This window comes from Vicugna pacos, chromosome 13 (genome assembly GCF_048564905.1).
Source record: "Vicugna pacos chromosome 13, VicPac4, whole genome shotgun sequence".
Classification (NCBI taxonomy): Eukaryota; Metazoa; Chordata; class Mammalia; order Artiodactyla; family Camelidae; genus Vicugna; species Vicugna pacos.
Window position 1 is genome coordinate 56,076,327 of NC_132999.1, and position 20,180 is coordinate 56,096,506.

The window sequence follows — 20,180 nt, forward strand, 5'->3', positions numbered from 1 at the left end:
GCTGTTTTGTAGCACCTGAAACCCACAGCAGGTGGAAGAAGTTACCTGCACGCTGCCCACAAGCACATAGACCCCAGACAGGCTGGAACCAGAAGGTTGATGAAATTGACTCCCAATGACCTCACCACCAACCAATCAGAAGGATGTCCACGAGCTGATTACACCCCCTACAACCGCTTTCCCTCACCCCGTCTTTAAAGACTTCCCTGACAGCTTTCGGGGAGTTGGGGTCTTTTGAGCACCAGCTGTCTGGACTCCTTGCTTGGCGCCTGCAGTAAACACGGCACTTTCCTTCACCGCAACCCGGGGTCAGTAGATTGGCTTTACTGTGGGCGGGTGAGCAGACCCAAGTTTGGTTCCGTAACGACTCTGCTATGCCAACCTCTTCAGGGTACATATAGGGAAACTGAAGCCTAGGATGGCGCAGAAAGTTGCTCAAGGTGACAGAGCAGTGGGTGACAGAACTAGGAGCAAAACTCAGGGTTCCTGGCCCCCAGGTGCCCCGAGCCTCCTCATTCTGTTAGACCACCTCTGCTGAGCAAGGGGTTAGCTGGTTGCCCTTCCAACCCAGGGCAGTGGTTCTCAACCCTGGCTGCACATCCACACCCAGTGCCTGGCTCAGCACACCTGTGTATTACTCCTCCTTATCCTTCCCCGCTAAGAATCCCCACTCAGGAAAGCAAGTCTGGGCCACCCCCAACTCAACGGAAGGCAGGAGGACAGAGTTTAGTTCACTGCCACAGATAGAGAGGAGTCTTAAAGGTCTTGCCTGTGCTCACCCTTCAAAGCTCTGGTTGGTGCCCTTCCTCCAGGAAGCCTGCCCTGACTGTTCAGCCTGTGCTAATTTCTCTTTTCTTATCTCCTTCTTCTCCCAGGAGGGCTCAGAGGTTGTTCCCCAGCCACCTGGTGGATGGCAGGTTTGGGGATGCTTGAGGCTGTCTACGGGGCCAGAAAAGAGCCTTAAAATGATGACGATGATGATAATTCACACACCAAGCATCGCCTATGTATTCCACATGCACAGTCTCATTCAATTGTCCCAATTGCCCTTTGAAATGAAGGCCAAAGTGCTTGGGCTGCTTCCTGGCTCTGCCACTCCTCACTGGCTGTGTGACATGGGGCAAGTTACTTAACCTCTCTGTGCCTCAGTTTCCTTATCTCAAAAATGAAGATAAAGATGGTACCCACTTCACAGAATAGTTGTAAGCATTAGTTCACATGTTAGGGAAGTGACTGATATGGAGCTGGCTTTAAATATCATTGCTGCTGTTACTATTATTATCTTCATTTTGCAGATGAAGAAAGAGAGACTCGAGAGGTTAAGTGGCTTTCTCAAGGTCACACAGCTGCTAGGTCAGAGAGCCAGGGCTGAGCCACCCCTCCCACTGCCCTTTCTCTCGTTGGCCCACAGTCTGAGTGCCCAGGATGGCTAAATCACAGCATCTCTAAGCTGGAAGGGATTTTAGAGTTAATCTGGTCCTGCTCCCCTTGCAAGACAGGAATCATTTCTGCAGCACCCCTGCGAGGTGGTCCAGCCCCTGCTAGAACTGCAGGACAGGGTTCTCAGGGGGCAGGGACCATGCCTGCTTGTTCACTATTGAGTCCCCGTGTCTGGAACACGCTAGACTGCAAAGAAACACTTGATGAACATGTGAGTGAACATACTACGAGCTCTCCTGCATCTCCAGGGTGGTCTGGTCATCGGAGACCCCAGAGTCCCTTGTTTAAGGGTGCCAGAGTCCCCACCCCCCACTCTGTGACTGTCCCACTTACAGGCTCCTCTGCGAACCCCAAAGTGGCCCATCTAACCACATCATCCCAAGACACTACTGCCTTCACCTCTCGTGACCCAAATCTGTCCTCCATCCTCTGCAGGGGAGGAGCCAGGCCGGGGCTTCCTGGGGCAGGTCAAGCTAGAGACACATCTGCCCGATGGGCACTTGGCAGCCAGGGCAAGTGAGTCACCCCCATGGGCATGCAGCGTTGGAGGAGGCAGTGGCACCAGCTGGTATGAGTACCCGCTCCTCCATCCCCCCTCTGTGGCTGCCCCCAGCTGCAGGAGCAAATGAATCCCTTTCCCACTCACTGCCCACCCACCCTCAACCAGGCTTTAGCTCCCGCTACCTAGCTTGGCTGGGCCTGCTCCAGACTTGGTTCCCTCCCATGACCCAATTCTCACCTACTTTTGTCTAATGCCCCGGAACCAACCCCATCTCTACTTCTGACTAAGTTCACTCTAATTTTTGAAATCTTAGTCCGGAATACAGGTTCTCAGCCGGGGATGACGTTTCCCTCCAGGGCACATTTGGCAATGTCTGGAGATGTTTTTGGCTACCACGAGTAGTGGGTGTGCTACCAGCAGCTAGTGAGCAGAAGCCAGAGATGCTGCTCAGCATGACACAGCGCACAGGACGGTCCCCTCGCCAAGGAATGACCGTGCCAAGACTGCTGAGGCTGAGAAACCCGGTCTCAGGAGAGGGTGGGAGACCTGCAAGATGGGAACAGTGACACGGTTCTGCCTTCTCCCCTCCCAGTCCCCTGATTACCTGTGTCCCCCACTCAGCCTTGGAGCTGGGACCCCTAGAGACTCCTCAAAAGGTAACGTAGCTGGTTCCCTGGTGATTCCCAGAGCCCAGCTCCTGCAACTCTGCCCAAACTCTCCTTTTCTTTTTGGGAGAGGGAGATAAGGTGGGGCCTGACCTCCAGGCACTGGCTTTAAGGACATGGCTGTGGCCATGGCTCACAGCAGGGGCATAGTGGATGGGTGTTCCTCCTCAAGTGGCAGCCAGCTGAAAGCACAGGACACTTGACCATGAACGGGTTTAAATTCTGGGTTTGCCACTTAGTAACTGTGTGATTGAGCAAATGGCTTGCCCTCCCTGGGCCTCAGTTTCTTCATGTGGCAAACAAAAGGAAGCTAATAATAAAGTTAGCTCCCAGGGTTGCTGTGAAAGTCAGATTCGAGAGTTAAAATTCAAGGATTAAATTCAAGAGGCTCGTCAAGCTCTTAGAACAGTGCTTGGCACATAGTAAGTGCTATGTTAAGTATAAGTGATTTTTTTAAAAAAATGAGTGATGCTCTGTCTTCAGAGCTCATAGGCTGGGGGTGGAGGGTACACTTCTTTCTGTTCTTGTGTGCCCAGGGAGACCCCCGGCCCAGACTGCAGGATCCTCTGGAAAGAGGAAAGTACCCAAGATCCCACAGCACTAGCAGCCTCTGAGGGCCCTGAATCAGAGCTCTGCCACTGCAACCATCTCTACCCTCGTTCAGTCTCCCACACTTCAAGCCCCTAGCTGGGGTCTTTAAGAAGCCTGGCTGAGAAAGGCCAGGACCCAAGCTTCCGTGACTGGCTGCTCTTCCAAGGCCAATGCTCAGGAGAGGGCAGCCAAGCCAGGAAGCCCCACATAGCTCATAGGGAGAGCCCAAGGGGGTTAGCATCAGGGGCCTGCAAACCCCCAGGCTTCTGGCTCTTACCCATAAATGTCCACAAGGGTCTCCACGCCAGCCACACACACAGCGCTGGTGGGATGCTCCAGGGACACACGCACGATCCTCTGTAGAGACATGTTGGCCTTAGGCTGGGCTTGGGCCACAAAACCCCTTGGCCTGTGGTTTAAAAGCCCCTGGCCCTGCCCTTCCAGCCCAAGATGATAGCTCATTGGCTCTAATCCCGGAAGCCCAGCCCCTTTCCAGAGCCAAGAGCTCAGGATTGGCTGGAAGAAACCCAGTATTTGCGTATGAACCTGTTACTCCTGCCTCAGGCACAGAGGGAGTTAATTTCTCACTTTACTGGGGAGCAAGTAGGTTCCCTACAGGTACCTACATGGCCAGGGCACCAGGGCCTTGGAGGGGTGCAGAGATGTGGGGTATTGATCTGGGGACCTTCCTCACTTTCAGCACTCATCCTCTTTACCCGCATTTCCTGCATTTTCAGAGATGGGGAGCTTCTCTACCTAGCTGGGGGAATGGATGAAAATGCAGATTCCCAGGCCCAATCTCCAATTTAATAAGCTGCCTGGCAGCTGGATTGTTTTTACAAGCACCCCTAAAGCATTTTGATGCTCTTTGAGTAACACCAGCCTTTTATTTTAAGAGCATGGGTTTTAGAGGCAGGGCTGGATTTCAGCCCTGCTTCAACCACATCCTGACCGGGTGATTGGGGCAAGTCCCTTCGTTGCTCTTTGCCTCAACTTTGGCATCTGAAAAGTGGTTGTTGTAAGACTTAATGGGACAGTGTGGGTAGAGCTCTAGCATGGAGCTCAGCATAATTTTATTATGAGGGTCATTGTTTTTGTTGTTATTGTTAGAGGTTCAAAGCCTCTGGAAAAAAGTAAGTGATGAAGGTGAAAACCCTCTCTGGCCAGGAGGGGCTTAGAATGTTCAGAAGGTAGGCTCACTGGTCAGGTGGGGAAACTGAGGTCAGAAGGGGCATTCGGCAGCTTGAAACAGCAGAAGCGAGGGCTCTGGGAAGAGGAGTCTCGGGTTCGGATCCAGGCTCCACCAGGCATTGGTGTGTGGCCTTGGGGAGTTTTGTTCCCTCTCTCGAAGCCTTGGTTTCCTCATCTGTAGGAAATGTGGCTAATCACCAGCCCTGGCAGAGATAATAGTGGGGTACACCCTGCCCAGCAAGGTTCAAAAGGTGCTGAATAGAGGTTTCCTCCCTTCTCCCTGGTGATGATGAAAGCCTGAGGCAGGGTGGCCACGAGGACCTGCTCCCCAGAGTCCCCGGCTGGTGTGTTTGCACCAACTCGAGGATCACAGCAAGACTCTAAGTAAGGATAATCTTAAGGACAGCTGCTGAGCTACTGGGTCCAGTGACAGCTTCACTTTCTTGGCTGTAAAATGGCTCAGTGGCTGACTCAGCTGTGGGTCAGAGTCAGAGCTCAGGAGGAAACCCCAGGCGGGCACAGTTGGGAAACAGATGCAGAAAGTGGGGGCTTCCCTCTGGGAACTAAACCAGCCTCCCCCTCAGAATTCTGTAATTTTCTTTGGAAGTAGACTTATGCCTTCACCTCTCCCCAGTTAATACATGCCAGCTTTTAGAAAGAGATCTGAGGTTCATTCAGACTAAAGTGTCAATGACTGATGGGCAGCAACTCTTTGCCAATTAGTCCACAACAAAAGCTAAAATAAAGTGAGTGAATGGGTGAGTGAGTGTCAAAGGGAGCGATCTGAGGCCGCACCAAGTATGTAGGATGAGGGGGGTGATGTTTTCAGACCACCAAGGCTGGGTAACTTAGTAGCTACAGAGGCAGAAATGAAAAGGTGTTATAGTGGCCTGTGGCCCTGGGTACCAGTCCTGCTGGGAAATCTCCCTCTCTGCCAGTAGGGCCCAGCCGGCCTGCCCTCTGAGAGATGGAAAAGATAGTCCAGGGAAGGGAGCGAGAGGAAGAGGTAGGTCCCACCCTCCCCTGATAGCCATCTCAGCAGGGCAGGCAGCCTCATGGCAATGGGCCTGTGCCAGCCACCCTGCCGCGTCAGCCTGCCTGCCCGGCACAGGCTCTGGGGGCTCTCTCGGCTGGGTAGGAGCTGCCCATGGCCAGTGGAACGTAAGCCAAGCAGCTGGGAGCATGGTGGGTGGAAGAGAAGACGGCCCCCACCCTGCCCTTTCCTCCCTTCCTCCCCACAGCCCAACAAACAGAAGCTAAGGAGGCAGCCACTTGAAGAAAGGCATGTTGACATTTTAATTAATCCGAAAGGAGGTGACCGGTCACCCGGAACATTCTCTGTGGGAACATCAGGGCTTGCCCCTCAACAGCCCAGCAGCAATTCCAGAGCTTCCTGCGCTCAGTGCCGCTCTAGAAGGCTTGCTCCCCACCCTCCCCATCTCTGCAATGCCCACTCCTCTCCCCTGACCCCCGCAGCAGGGTCCCTGGGGAATCCCAACCCTGGCTGCACCCCTCTGGCCTCTGAAGAGCTTCCTTCTCTTGGCTCAGTCTAGGCTGCATGGTGATTATGAGCAGAAAGTGCACAGGTTAGACCAGGGATTTGCAAATGGGGTTCCACAGAGCCTTCTGGAAGGGGAGGATCCAGGTACAAGGCCCGCACCCCTTAAACCAGAGCAGTTCCTTTTTCATACGTGGGGTCTCCATGGTAGCCTCTGATCGCTCAGGGTTAAAAGAGTTTAAGGGCAGCTGGCTCAGCCTGTGTCTCACCTCGGGCCAGTGAGAAAACCCAGAAGGCAGGGGGCCTGGGGGCTGTGAGCCCCCGAGGAGGGCAGGCTAGTTCCCTCCTGCCCATGCTTGTCTGGGGCAGCCTGCCTGTACACATCTCGGTGACCTCACCTGGGGCCAGGCTATTAACTCCCAGTGGCAGCTCAGCCTTCCCTTCCATGGGAGGGGACACAGGCCTGCCTCGGGCTTTTACTCACAGGTGAAACCCCAAATACAGGCAGGGTCTCTGGGCTGCTGAGAGAGACTGGGCGAGCCTCACCTCCCACTGCCTGCAGAACGAAGGGGAATAATTAAAGACTATTAAAGGAAATTAAACTCCACCTTCAGAGATAACCTAAATGGCTCCCCCCACCCTCTTCTAACATCTGGGCCCCACCCCTTTCTGCATCTGGAACGACCAGACCCCTTCACAATCAGTCCTAAATCCAAAGCCTGGGAGCCCTAGGGCGCAGAAGCCAGGCCCTGGCTTATCCTCCTGTCTCAGCCTCCTCTGCCATCCTGGCCTCCTGGCCTCCTGGCCTCCTTTCCTCCTGCCCCGCCTTCCTCTGTGCGCCTGCCTCAGGCCTCACTTTGGCCTCTCAGCATTTTTGAGCCGGAAGCAGCCAGCATTCCTAATTAAAGGCTTTCCAAACAGGTCACAAGCACTCTTCTGAGGCTGGAGTTGGGTATTAAAGGGGGTTGTTGCTTTTTCTTTTTAAAACAGGCCTCCAGACGCTGAGGTTTTCTGTCCTTATTTGTCTATGTAAATATGATGCTAGGGGGTCACCGCCTGGGGGTCCCAGGCAGGAGAAGACAGTTGATAAAGGCAAGAGGGTGCCTCAGATCCTTCTTCCTGGTCTTATAAGAGCCACCGGTGGCCTAGACCCAGGGCCCTCACATCCAACCCCAGGCCCTGTGGTCCCATTCCTGGTGCAACCACAAAGGGAATGTCAGAACAGGGGAGCGGCTATTCAAAGTGGGGCACCTGTCGAAGCCGCGCACAGCCTTCCTTGAACATGCTAAGGCTTTGGATCTTTTCCAGAACCTCTGGGAGTTGTGGATGGGAAAGAGGAGAGGGAAGAACAAAGGCGGTCCTTCTCGAGCTGGGTAGGCCACTCTCGAGGCGAGGATGGGCAGCATCCGTGTGTCCTGGTACCCACCGTGACCAGCACATCTGCAGGCACTCGGGGGAAGCACCCAAGGCTCCCCCAAAAGGATGGAGGCCAGGCAAAGTTTCCTCACCCTGGCGGGGTTCCCTGGCAGGTAGGCAGAGAGGATGGCAGATGGGGAGTAGGCTCAGAGCACCATGTGCCACCACTTGAAGGGAAAGGGCTTCCGGTGCACATTGGTGCCACAGTGGATCTCTCCAAGCAGCTCATGGTAGGACAAGAAGTCATCGATGAAGATACAGTGGAGGCCCAGAGGCTCCAAAAGGGACCGCACCTTCTCCTCTAGGCAGCAGCGGCCATTGATGATGGGCCCGAAGGGCTTAGGGATGCCCAGGTACTTGCCTAAGACCACCATGTTCACCTGTAGAAGAGAGAAGGCAAGAAAGAGACTTGGTTCACTTGAGATGTTCAACACAAGGGGCCTCTTCTGGGTTCTGGTTCTGGCAGACCCATCCCCAGGGCTAGTCCCATCCTTGCCAGCATCTTTGAGCCACCAGGGCTGGCACTCACTCAAGAACTAGAGTTTCTGGAAGCAGAAAAGACATAGATTCCTAGTTGGAAGACAGGATTAATAACAGGCAGGGCTGCCAGTAACATACCTGGTAACTTCATATAAATAGAAGTCACCCCTTCCTCCGACACTTTCTTCCATCTATCAGAAAATTAGATTATAACAGCTTTGTTGGACCAAGACTTTACTGTCATCTGCCAGAAATTTGTACAGCAAATGTACTCCTGTACAAGGTCCACAGTGTGAATGTCGTAGGCGTGGTGCATTTGTGCAGTACACATCTTGCTCAACTGTTCCTGGAAGCCCTGATAATTGTTACTGTTTATTGGGCATCTTCTATGTGCCAAATATAGCATCACTAAACCCCACAGCCTCCCTCCAAGGCCATGGCTTAGACAGCTTAAGTAACGTAATTGAGGCTACACAGTCAGAGAACGGGGAGATTGAAATTTGGCTCAGGTCTGACTCATGCCACAGCCCGTGCTCTTTATAGTCTGCCAGAGTGTTGCACTGTGGTTGCCTGGGGTGCTGAGGAGTTGGGGTAAGGGGCTGGAAGCCCTTGGGAACAACTGTGTTTATCTCTGGTGGCACCTCTGCTTCCCTGGCTGAGGGCCCTAACACAGGGGAAGGGAAGTCTGCCCAGTGCAGGGTGTAGAGGTTTCTTAGAGGTAACCTCTGGCCCAGATGGATGGCCATAGGAGCTGTCCTTGGTGCTCAAAGGGGACACTCTGGACTCTGGACTTGCTTTGTTTGGTACTAGGTCATCTCAGTGTGGAGTGAGCTTCCCTCCTGATCTCCATGCCCTGACCCCTCACCCTCAAGTCTGCCAAGCAGGGCCATCCACTACTGGGACCAAAATGGAGCTGGAGGGTCCCCCTGGGGTCAGTCCCATGGCCTCGGTCCTTAGCTGCCTAGTTGCCCACTAATGGACCAGAACATGCTGGGGTGGGAGTAGGGCCAAGAGCCAGATTCAGAACCACAGGCAGCCCGGTTTGCTTCCTCCTGAATGAGGACTCGGGAGGTTGGAGGCTGGCCCACTTGCTTGCTGGGTGACCTCAGGCTCTCACTCTCCCCTGAGTGTCCCTTTCCCCGTCTGACAAAGGAGGGGTGAACTGAGTGTTCCCTAAGAACAGTGAGGACACACTGGGATCCTCTCACAGGGCCTGAGCTGGAGCTGGGAGATTCCCACAGAGGGGTGTATGTTGGGAAGGGGGCTCCCAGCAGGTGTGGGCAAGGCCACAGCCCAAGGAGGGCTGACCAAAGTCCTGAGCCCTCCCCGACCCTCAGCCAGCACCAGAGCCAGGCGCCTCCTTACAGCTTTGCTCTTCAACACGGTAGCCATCAGGCACTTGCAGCTGTTGGCCTTAAAATAAAGGTAAAAATTCCATTCCTCAGTCACAGTCGCCACATTTGAAGTGCTTATAGCCTCATGGGGTGGCTTCCATGTCACGGTGCACAGATGTAGAACATTTCCATCATCTGGGAAAGTTCTAACAGCCCTGACTTAGAGTAATGTTTCTCAACCAGGGTGATTTTGTCCCCTAGGGCATTTTGCAACCATCCTGGGATGCATAGGGCACCGCCCAGAACAAAGGATTCTTCAGCCCCAAATAGCAGTAGTACCGAGGCTGTGAAGCCCTGCCTTCCAGGTCTCTGCCAGGACCCCACAGCGAGGAGTCAGGAGTGAATACAATCCTGGCAGGGAAGCCCCACCCACGCACCTGCCTCCAGTCAAGACCCCTGGATTCCCTGGATTCACTCCCAACCCTTGGCTTGTCCAATGACAGGGATTCGAGTTAAAGGCCCCAGGCTAAAGAAGGAGGGTCTCTCATCCTGGGGAACCACCCCTCACAGCTGTCAATACCCCCTGGCCCCGACATCTTTTCCCAAGGGGTTAATGAGCACTCTGGGCAGCACTGTGCTGATAGCATCGCTCAGGCCCCTCCCAGGGGCCACAATGGTGAGATCACATCTGCTCATCTGCTTGTCAGCTGCCTGAGTTAATGACAGCCAGTGAGGCAGTTACCACCCACCCCAGCTGCCTGATTCAGGAGCCCTAATGGGGAGCAGGCGACAGGATGCCAGGAAGGGGAGCAGAGCAGGCAGCTGAGGCCCAGAAACAGAAGCCTGAAACATTTGGAACCAAACCATGCTTCCTTTTTCTCTTTGCAAGGAAAAAACCCTTAGATGTGAGGGTTGCCCTGTGCACTGTAGGATACCTAGCCGCATCCTTGGCCTCCACCCACTAAATGCCAGTAGCATCCTGCTCAGCGGCATCAAAATGCCCTGGGGGGCAAAATCACCATGGTTGAGAACTACTGATGGAGATATTCTATATCTGCCCCAAAAGCAAACACTGGAGAGGTTCACAGGGCCTGCCCCAGCCTCTGTGCCAGTGTCTGTGGACAGGAACAGGGACCTCTGGAACCTCTGCTAACTGCCCATCAGGACCCTGTCAGGCCCCAGGGACAGAAATGCTCCATCCTGCCTCCTTGTTCTCACCATGTCAGGGAAGAAGGCTTCTGCGTAGGAGCCCGTCAGGGAGAAGAGCTGGGGGATGTCCACGATGTCCCGCTCCGTCAGGCCCAGCTCCCGCTTCAGCACCTCCCGGTTCCAGTCGATGCATTTCTGGGGGTGGGAGGAGAGGCACAGGCACGAGGGAGCCAGGAAGGAGCCAGCGCTTGCTGAGTGCCTGCTGTGTGCTGGCCCCCGCGCAGGGCCCTCTGTGTCCTTGAGCTCCTGTGATCCTCACAATGGCTTTGTGCCATTGCTGCCCCAGACGGGGAAATGGAGGCTCAAGTGACCTGCCCGAGGGCACAGAGCTAGGAGGTAGTGGGGCTGGGCTTTGGACCCAGGCAGTCTCTTGTTCCAAAAGTGCTTGCCGCCTCCCGAAGCTGTTCCAGCCACAGCTGGGCTTAAAAGCCCCTGCCCAGTTGAGGAGGAGCCCCAGGGCATCCTCCCATTTACTAAGCAGGACCCCGTGCCAGGCCTGCACCACGCACGTGGCAGGCATTAGCTTCGCCTCTTCCTGAGACCTCCTTCCAACCTGTCTCCTCACCTCCTCACAGGGTCTCCTTGACTCCCACCCACCCCACCCATCACCCCCACAGAGCCCTATTTCCCAGCCACATCTCTCATCTCACCAGACTTCTCAGGGGAGAACGCGTCTGCTTCCGTATAAATCTGTCATTTCCCCAGAGCAGGGCAAGCTCTCCCCTGGCGTGGCTGTGTCTCTTCCACCAGACTGTGGGGTCCTAAGGGCAGAGGCCCTACCCTACCCACAGGTCTCAGCAGCACCCAGGACAGTCAGAGGTCCAGGGCCGAACCCCTCACCCCCACCCCAGTGGTTCCTGGGGCTGTTTCACCCTCCACCCCCCTCACCTGTGCATAGAGGTTGTTACTCCTGAGACGTCTGTCTGCCAGCATCTCATTAATGCTTCTCTTCACCTGGTGCTTTAACCCTGCAAGACAAAGAAGACAGTAGCCAGCTCAGGGAGTCCTGCCCAGAGCTACCTCCAGCCTGGGCTGCAGAATCTGGGCCAGGACTTTCCTCCCACCTCAGCACCAGGGTCTGAAGCTTGGATGGAGAAAGCCAGAGACTGGAAACCCAGATGGGACCAAGCTCGTGCTGCAAGTAAAACCTGGTGATGGATTATGGACTCCTTGGGAAGGGACTCCTACGCTCAGGGCCTAATAACAGTACGGCTACCCTGCTCTGGGCCTCCGATTATAGTTATTTTTTATTTTTTAATATCTTGTAGGGGGGAATAATTACATATATGCATATTTTTCCAAATGGAAGTACTGGGGATTGAACCCAGGACCTTGTGCTTGCTAATCACATGCTCTACCACTGAGCTATACCCTCCCCCGCCATTATATTTATTATTGATCTTTAAAACAATACTAGGTTGGGTTAATTATCACCCCCTATTCAGAGAAGAGGAAACAGGCACTGAGAGGTTCAGAACACACCCTTGATCTGACAGCCAGCAAGTGGCAAAACCAGGATCTGAATCCAGGTCTATCTTAGCCAAAGGGTACGCCATATCCCGTCCAGTGCTCCACTCCTCAGGTAAGAACACTGAACCCCCGATGGTGGGGAAATGGGGGCGGTGCTCAAAGGGGCTAGCCCGGCCCTTGGAGGGTCTTTCAAGTCCCAGAGGAGGGTCTACAGAGGGGTCCTGACCATCCTCCTGGCTTCTCATTCCTCCCACTCTTGAGTCCCTGCTGCTTCCTGCTGCTTAGCCCTGGGCAGGCCACTTCTCCTTGAGTCTCAGTTTCCTCCTCAGTGAAAAGGGGTGAGGAGAAGGGGGTTGGCGATCTGATTGGTCAACAGCATGAAAGCGCCTGCACAGACAGGCACATGGAGCGCTCTCGGCTTCTTGTTTCTTTCCTCTCCTGGGGTGTGGCCAGGATGCACCGACTCCTAGGGAGGGGGTCACACCCTGCATGTGCCGGGAACAATCCACGGGTCCCTTGGCTTCCACCCCTGGCTCAAGAAAGGGAGAGCCCTCACCCTCTGGTCCCATATGAAGGTGTTGGGAGAATCAGTGATGTTGGGCTCTGAGCTGAAAGCTCAAAGACAAAGAGCCTGTAGACAGAGCGCGGCCATGAAGGGCACCAGCAGTGCCCAGGGCTGGCAACGGGAGCGCAGGGTCCAGAGGGGTGACGGGCTCGTTGGCACTCACCGTCAAACTGGGCCGCCTCCCCATAGCCCTCCTCCTTCTTCTCTTGGAACAGTTTGAGGCAAGCGCTGGGGCTGGCCAGGAGCAGCCGGAAGCCCTGGCACAGAGGGAGGGAGAGCTCAGTGTATGGGATCCCCCGACATGCAGGAGGCCCCAGACTCAGGAGAGGCCTGAGTTCAGAGGCTCAACTGCCCATGGCACCCCTGCTCAATCCCACCCACCAGCCACAGAGAACTGTCTGCAGATCCCCCAATCCTCCAAGCTGGTTCACACCCCCAGGCCTTTGTCCGTGACCTTCTCCTTGCCTGGAGGCTCTTCCTCACTTTGTCCACCAGGGAACTCAACCACTGGGCACTGGGAGGCCTCCTCTCCCAGGCTGCCTGCTCCCTGTGGGCTGTGCCTTCCCTAGTCACCTCTGAAAGGCAGTGGAGCTGAGGGGTTAACATGCTGCTCTAGAGCCCACCATCTGGGTCTGAATCTTACCCTATTGGTTGATTGCCCTTCTGAGCCTCAGTTTCCTCATCTACAAAGTAGGGGCCATGATAACAGTACCCACCTCATGGGGCTGTTAGAGGATTTAATGGATTAAAACATGTACATCTCATAAGTAAATGTTACCAATTATTATCAGTGTCATTTCTGGGTCTTGGCTGAGAGGTTTGAATCAGAGCGAACACCCAGTAAGTGTATGTGTAGTGAGCGGATGAGTGCCCTCATGACCTGAGCTCTGGCCTCCACCAAGAAGGCCCCCCTGATTAACACCACCTGGCCTGCAGGCTACCCTGACTCCAAGCTCTCTATGGACAGAGAGGGTGCGCTGGTTTCAGGTGGCTTTGCCCTATCCCAGCTCATCGGGTCAGAGGCGGCTCAGGCGGGAGGAGAGGGGATGTACCTTTTGATCGGAGGTGGGCACAAAGCTCAGGAACTCGTCCACGTGGCCCACGGAGAGCCAGTCCGAGTAGAGTTCCACGGGCGCCTGCACCTGCTGGGCCTTCAGGAAGTCACGCACCACCTTGGCCATTCGCCGCCCACCTGACCTGGCCGGGGAGGGAAAGAGCAGGGCCATCGGTGCCGCCTGTGTCCTGGTTCCCGGCAGCGCTTCCCTGCCCAAGACTCGTGACAACTCTCTGAATGGGTCTTCTTTTGTCCCCACTTTCTGGCCCCAGCCTCCAGGTGCTCCCAGGGACTCACTGTCCATCCTGACCATCGTCCCAGACAGTCTGACCCTCCCTCACCCCAAAGCATCCTCCCCAGGACCAGGGAAGTCCTGCTGCCCCTTCCCACAAAAGAGAGTCAAATGAGAGACCACCATGTGCCAAACGGAACCGAAGACACTCATCTCACATTCTGGGACTCAGACAGGTTGATTCTTTACCCAAGGCACCCAGCCAGCCCTCACCAGACTTAGTCCAGCAAGCAGTGACACATGACAACATTAACCTGATTTGAGGGATGGGAACACAGAAAGTATTTTTCTTGTATTTCTGGTATTTTAATATAGTGTTGACAATTTTAAAAGACCTCTTTAAAAAACAGAGAGATGGCAGAGAAGAGTGAGATTTCAGAAATTGTTCATGAGCAAAAAGTGGCAGGAATCAGAAACATATAAGATTGGAGGCGGGGCAGAGTCCCTCCTTGAGACTCTGCAGCCCTCTGCCTGGAGGCAGAGGGATGGACCAGATGACTCCAGCCCTGGGAAGCCTCAGACCTGGTCTCTGAGTCACAGCAAAGCTGCCACCAGGGGGCAGAATTGTTCAAAGATTCTTTTAAATGTGAGAGCAGAGCATGGAGAACCCAAGATAGCAGAGAATAGAGGGGGCATTTACTGAGCACCTACTATGCACCTGCCTAAGGCTCCTCACACTGAGTATCTTGTTAATCCCCATAATAACCCTATGATAGTCCTACAAATAATGGGCCCAGGTCATGATCTGAACGCTGCCCTACCAAGCTCTCTGACCTCATCCCCTTCCACACCCCCTTGTTCCCTCTGCTCCAGCCCCACTGGCCTCCTGCTGTTCCTCTAATGTCTCCAGCACAGCCCTGCCTCAGGGCCTTTGCACTAGCTTTTCCCGCTCCCTTGCACATTCTCCTCCCAGATAGCCACAACTATAACCATCTCATTTCCTTCAGGGAAATGTCAACCCCTCACCAAAGCTACTTTTATCTAACATACTAGACAATTTATTTATTTACTATGTTTGCTTACTGTTGGTTTCTCTCTGCTAGAATGTATGTAGGTTGTCTGTTTTGTTCACTGCTGAGGTCAAAGCCAAGATAGGAACATAGTTCCGCAGCTTGGGTGTTAAGTTTTAATTTGAGGCCCAAGGAGAAGACCTGGATTCTGACCATTGTACTAACTTGCTGTGTGGTCCTAGGCAGTAGCTGTCCCTCTCTGACCCTCGGGATCCCATCTGATCACCAAAAGCTTTATTCTTGGTTTTCAACACAATGGCCAATGGAGTGGGGCCTAGCTGTACTAGAGACCCCACACCTTCCCTTCTGGGGTCCTTGCTCTGAGCTTGGGGCCCCAGCCCTGGTATATCAGAAGTCTCAATAAATATTTCTTTCATCCTCAGCATAGGGCCCCAGCCCTGGTATATCAGAAGTCTCAATAAATATTTGTTGAATTGATAAATGAATGCATGAATGAGGGTATTCACTTCACTTAACTAAGCCTCAACTTCCTCATCTGTAAAATGGGGATAACAGTTGTCCCAACTTTATAGGGCTGTTATAAGAATTAAATGTGGTAACCTGGGTAAAGCACTATGGCGCATAGTTCATGGCACATAGGTGATCAATAACTTTTATCCATTGAGTTCCAACCTGCTTCAAGGCAGAGCCACGGCTAGAGATCCAGCTAAACAATTCTTAAGCATTTGGAAGGTAGTTAACATGAATCCTTTATCCCCAGTAATGGCAATTATATAGCTAAGATGGAGACTTTTTTTGTAGGCCCATTTTACTGATGAGGAAACTGAGGCACAAAATATAAAATAATTTGTTCAACTAATAATGTATCTTTGTCACCTGATATAGCCTTACTACCTTCAACAGTGCCTGGCATTTCGTAGGCATTCAATAAATATTTTAAATGAAATAATCAAGCACCTACTATGTGCCAGGCACTGTGGTAGGCACTAGTTAGGTGATATACCCCCAAGTCACATGGCCAATAAGTGGCAGAGCCAGGACTTAAACCCAAATCCATTTGATTTCAAAGCCTGTGCTCCTTGCTCCTGAGTCCCTCTCCCTGAAGCACAGAATGACTGCCCAGAGGTCCCAAGTCCCTTCTATCCCCAGGGCTGTGGTCAGGATCTAGCCCCAGAGTAGTTCTGGGCATGAATCACCAGCAAGGTGAGCAGACACACTCCTCTTGCCCTGGCCAACCTCAGCCCCGGGCACCCAGCCTGGGCACCTGGCTTTGCACCCGGGGTTGGTGCCAGAAAGACTCACCTCACCTGATCCAGAGCCCTGAGGCCACCAGGGTCACCATGTGAAGCTGGATGACCTTCCCAGGACTTCCTGGCTGCTCCCGGCCCACGAGCAGGTAGTCAGGGCATGCGGAGGCAAGCTGGGGCACATCTGGGCTCCACACTAGCCCCACACAAACAGGAAGGTGGCCTCTGGGGACTGTGATGGGCTTAATCTTTGGGGCAGGAAGCAGGGGATGCCACCAGGATCCCTGTGCTACACACCCCATTCTTCAGTTGCAGGGTGGGACCTACTCAGGGGGATTTAACAGATACCTTAAACCCTAAATGCTGTGTTTCCTGCCCGATGACAGCTATTCAGGGTGGGACCCATCGAGTCACCTCTGTCACCCTGGTATCCCGACCAGCCACTCGCTCACCTGCAGCCGTGTGGTGACCTCTGTGCCCTTTCATGCTGTTGCCAGGACAGCAGCTGTTTTGATCTCCTCCTGGGATCCGTCTCCTACCTCCGCGCTGGATTACACATCACCTCCCAGCCCTTCTGATTTTTTCAAAAGAAGCCAGAAATCTGGCTTTTTGTGTGAGGCGTTCTGATACATATTGATTTAATGTTGGTGACTAATTACGCTCATAAAATACTAGGCAGGGTCGAAGACCGTGGGCCACTAGTTTGTGGGTTTTTTCCTAAAATTCTGTAATTTTTCAAATCTAAGATGCTAGGACCCTGAGTCTTTGATTCTAGGATTCCATGCAGGAAGTTAAGACCACTTCTCAGATGGAGAATTGTGTTTGTGGTGCGGGAGCTGGAGGGTGGATGCTGTAGTCACTCCCTCCTCCCTCGCCCCCCCCCCATGCCCTCCAGTGACCTCCGCCACCCTTCCACCCTGGTTTCTCACTTGGGGAAGCTGCTGCCGATGAGAATACGGCCCAGGGGATACTCCTTGCCATCCACAGTGACCGGTGGGCTGACGTCCAGGTTGCCGAAGGAGTCAAGACCGGAGGCACCAACGAATGGGATTTCCCGGGTTACATAGCCGAAGTCAGGACCCTAGGGGAGGACCAACGAGACCACCCCCAGAAGGAGGGGTCAGTGAGGACAGGGAGAGACAGCTGTTGGGGCAGGGGGGCTAGGGGTGATGGGGTGGGGGGCTCCCACTCCCTAAAAAATCCTCCCTGTGCTCTGAGCATTGTGCTATTAAAGTCTAAGCCAATAACAGAACTGTAACTAGAAAATCCCCAAATGTTTGGAAATCAGGCAACATCACACTTCTAAAGAACCCATGGGTCAAAGAAGAAGCCAAAGGGAAGGTTAGATAATATTTTGAGCTAAAAGGTAAGGTCAACACAGCACATTAAACGTGTGCGAGGCCAGTGAAGCTGCACTTCTAGGGAAATGCCCTGGCTCTAAACACACATATTAGGAGGACAAAGGGTTGAAAAATCTTAGCTTCCACTTCCAGCTAGGAAAAGAATGGCAAATTAAACCTAAAGAAAGTAGACGGAAGAAAATAATGAAAAAGGATCAGAGACTGGTAGAAAATGCGCTGTCCAGGTCAGGCCCAGGGCTCGGGTCAGGTCCTTGGTTGATGCAGACTCACCTCCCCAGGGACTCGTCCCTGATCCCTCCAGGCTGGGGAGAATGCCCCTGCTCTGTGTGCCCACGAGCTCCTAGACTTTCCCATTAGAGCCCCTACCTGGACCCTGGCATCATCCTGGTGGTGGGGGATGGGGGGCCAGTAAATGGGACACAGGCCACTTCAAAAGGTGGTTTAGCCTAGCAGTGAAGTGCAGGGGCTGTGGAGGCAGCCGCTCTAGTTTTGCATCTTGGTGCCACCGCTAACTGGCTATGTGGCCTTGGATAAATTGCTTAACCTCTCTGAGCCTCAGTAAAGAGGGAATAATAACAGTCCTTATCCATAGGAGTCCACGTGGATTAAATTAGCAACCATGTAAAACTAGGAGGGAGGGCCTGGAACTCAGTACACAGTTGCTGGAGCTGCTCTTGTTGCCCTGCTGTGTATAGGGGGCAGCATCGTGCCTGGCACACAGTAGGTGTTCAGAAAATATTCATTACCTGAAGAGAGGCCCCAGGTCACAAAAGCAAGAGCCATGAGGGTTCACTGAGGGTGCACTTCCCTTAAAAGGCAGTTTGGTCTCCACAGGGCTGACTCCTCTGTTCACTCCTCCTTGGGGGAGTGACTTCGCCTAGGAGAATTTTGCTGGCCTACTCGGCCCAGAACAGGGGTGATTTGCATGTGATTTGCATTCAATTTAAATAATCGTCCCAAACCTCCCACTAACTCTTCATTTGCCAGGCCTCACCGCCTGTGTCCTTTTGCAACCCCTAAAACACTAGGACCAGGCTGACTGAAGGGTCATATAGAAGGAGTCACCCAAGGTTTCCCCACTCTGTCCTTGGCCACATACCAGGATCCTCTTATAAGGGAAATCCTTCAGGCCTCTGTTTCGAGGGGAGTCAAAGACCACTGGGAAGGACTTGTGAGGGGCCTCGATGTAGCCAAACTCCATCTCATCCTGGGAGAGGGAGGAAAAGACCACAGTGACCACCTGGGTGTGTAGTATTAAGAATTAGGGTATCCCCCAGGCCTAGGGCAGTGCGGGGACTGGAGGGTGCAGGGGGCGGGGAACAGAGGTGGAGTGAGGCCTCTCAGGACCTCAGCTAGGAGAGGACTCTGCCAGGGACCAGAGTATCTGGACGGCAGCAGGAGAGACTAGGGCGATACAGGCAGCGGGAGAGGGTTCCCCTAGACTGCACGCCCCAACCCTGAGTCCGGGCACTCAGCCCGCCTGGCTTCTCTAAGGAGATGGAAGCCAGGTTGGAGCCTGTGCACACCCTCTTTCCCAAAAGCCAGAGTAAAGTATGGGGCTCAGGCCTCCAGGGCTGCCTTCCTCTCTTCCAGGGTCCCTCCCGCTCCCACCTGGATCCAGCGGTCATTTCGATTCTCAATCTGAGGGCAGATGATCAGTTTGCAGTTGGCTTTCAATGCCAGGTTAGACATGTCCTCCAGAAACTTCTCATTTGAGCCATGAAGGTCTACGACACTGCAGAGCACAGGGAGAGGGGAGAGAAATAATGACTTTGACTGTGGCCTTGGCCTTAGGGCCAGAAGGCAGGGATGGATGGATGGGGTGGCCAGTCTGTGCTAGGCCCCCTGTGGCCCCTGGGTACAGGAGTTCAAACACAGCCCCTGCACTAGAGAGGCTCATGGGCTAATGACAGAGATGTATAATGTCCCCAGATCACATCAGGTGGTAGGCACAAGGGGAGGGAAAAATCTACCGCTGGTTAAGGAGGTAGTGGGGAGCAGGTAGTCCCTATCTTCTCCAGTTTCTCACAATTGACCTAAATAAACGTGTGAGGGTGGGGTTAGTGAGCAAGCAGAAAGAAAGTGTTTCCTTCTGAACACCTGCACGCACCTGGACCCAGGTAAGCAGAGCAAACCTGTTTGGCCACACCCTTCCTGGCCTTTTGACTTATGTTCCAAGTCACCTCTAGCCTTTTCCATTGGTCCAGTCTCTGATGCCAATCAAGGCTCACCTGTCCATCAAGGGGTCTGACAAGGATTCTGAGAGACGGCAGAGGGACCAGGACTGCACTTTGGGGCAGGGCTCACAGCAGATCCTGGAGGCTGGGTTCCCAAGTTCTCTAAGGGCCCAGGAGCACACTGAAATCAGAGCAAGGCTAGGTCTCACACAGCCACTAGCAGCCTGAACAGGGCCTGGCCCCACGGCCTGGATCAATCCCAGATGCTGCAGGGCTGCTGCAGGCAGGGTAGGGGCAGGATTGCTGGAGCTTGAGCCAGTGACTGTGGCCAGGGCCTTAGTGCTCAGAGCAGGTGGGGCTGAAGGCCCAGCTTGTGCCTGTGGGTGTCCTCAGTGAATCTGTCCAGAGTGAAGGAGGGGCCAACCCCAGTACAGCATTCTGCTCCCATCTCTACGAGTCCAGAGCTGGTGGGGGAGCTGCAGGAGGGGCGAGGCCTCACCTGCACACATACAGCTCCAGGGGGGGCTGGGTGTTGGGGGTCATGATCCAGGGGGCCACACGGAAGGTCACGGTGTCTGTGAAGAGGGGCACCTCAGGCAGGGTCTGGGGGGAAAATGCAGGGAGTCCCATCAGGCCTCAAGACTCCCCCAGCCTCCAGCCTCCCAGCCCTGGAGGCTCCAAACTGGTCCCTGAAGCCCCTCACCCCCATCCCAGCCC

The 20,180-nt window shown here is 53.9% G+C and overlaps 2 protein-coding genes across 3 annotated transcripts in view; both read right to left on the reverse strand.

The window, feature by feature from the left end:
• PADI3 (peptidyl arginine deiminase 3) overlaps window positions 1-3,607 on the reverse strand; it is a 29,152-nt gene extending 25,545 nt beyond the window's left edge. For both annotated transcript variants that reach the window (XM_072975276.1, XM_006196700.4), the window contains exon 1: window positions 3,476-3,607. In XM_072975276.1, coding sequence (XP_072831377.1) covers window positions 3,476-3,567 — 92 coding nt within the window. In that variant the 5' untranslated portion in view covers window positions 3,568-3,607. The remainder of the gene's footprint in view (window positions 1-3,475) is intronic.
• Window positions 3,608-5,661: 2,054 nt separating this feature from the next.
• PADI1 (peptidyl arginine deiminase 1) overlaps window positions 5,662-20,180 on the reverse strand; it is a 35,797-nt gene continuing 21,278 nt past the window's right edge. Inside the window, exons 8-16 of the mRNA XM_006196699.3 lie at window positions 19,963-20,066; window positions 18,898-19,021; window positions 18,386-18,493; window positions 16,855-17,006; window positions 13,414-13,558; window positions 12,525-12,618; window positions 11,215-11,294; window positions 10,336-10,461; window positions 5,662-7,683 (exon numbers count right to left, since the gene is read on the reverse strand). Of these exons, the coding sequence (XP_006196761.1) occupies window positions 7,450-7,683; window positions 10,336-10,461; window positions 11,215-11,294; window positions 12,525-12,618; window positions 13,414-13,558; window positions 16,855-17,006; window positions 18,386-18,493; window positions 18,898-19,021; window positions 19,963-20,066 (1,167 nt within the window). The 3' untranslated portion in view covers window positions 5,662-7,449. The remainder of the gene's footprint in view (window positions 7,684-10,335; window positions 10,462-11,214; window positions 11,295-12,524; window positions 12,619-13,413; window positions 13,559-16,854; window positions 17,007-18,385; window positions 18,494-18,897; window positions 19,022-19,962; window positions 20,067-20,180) is intronic.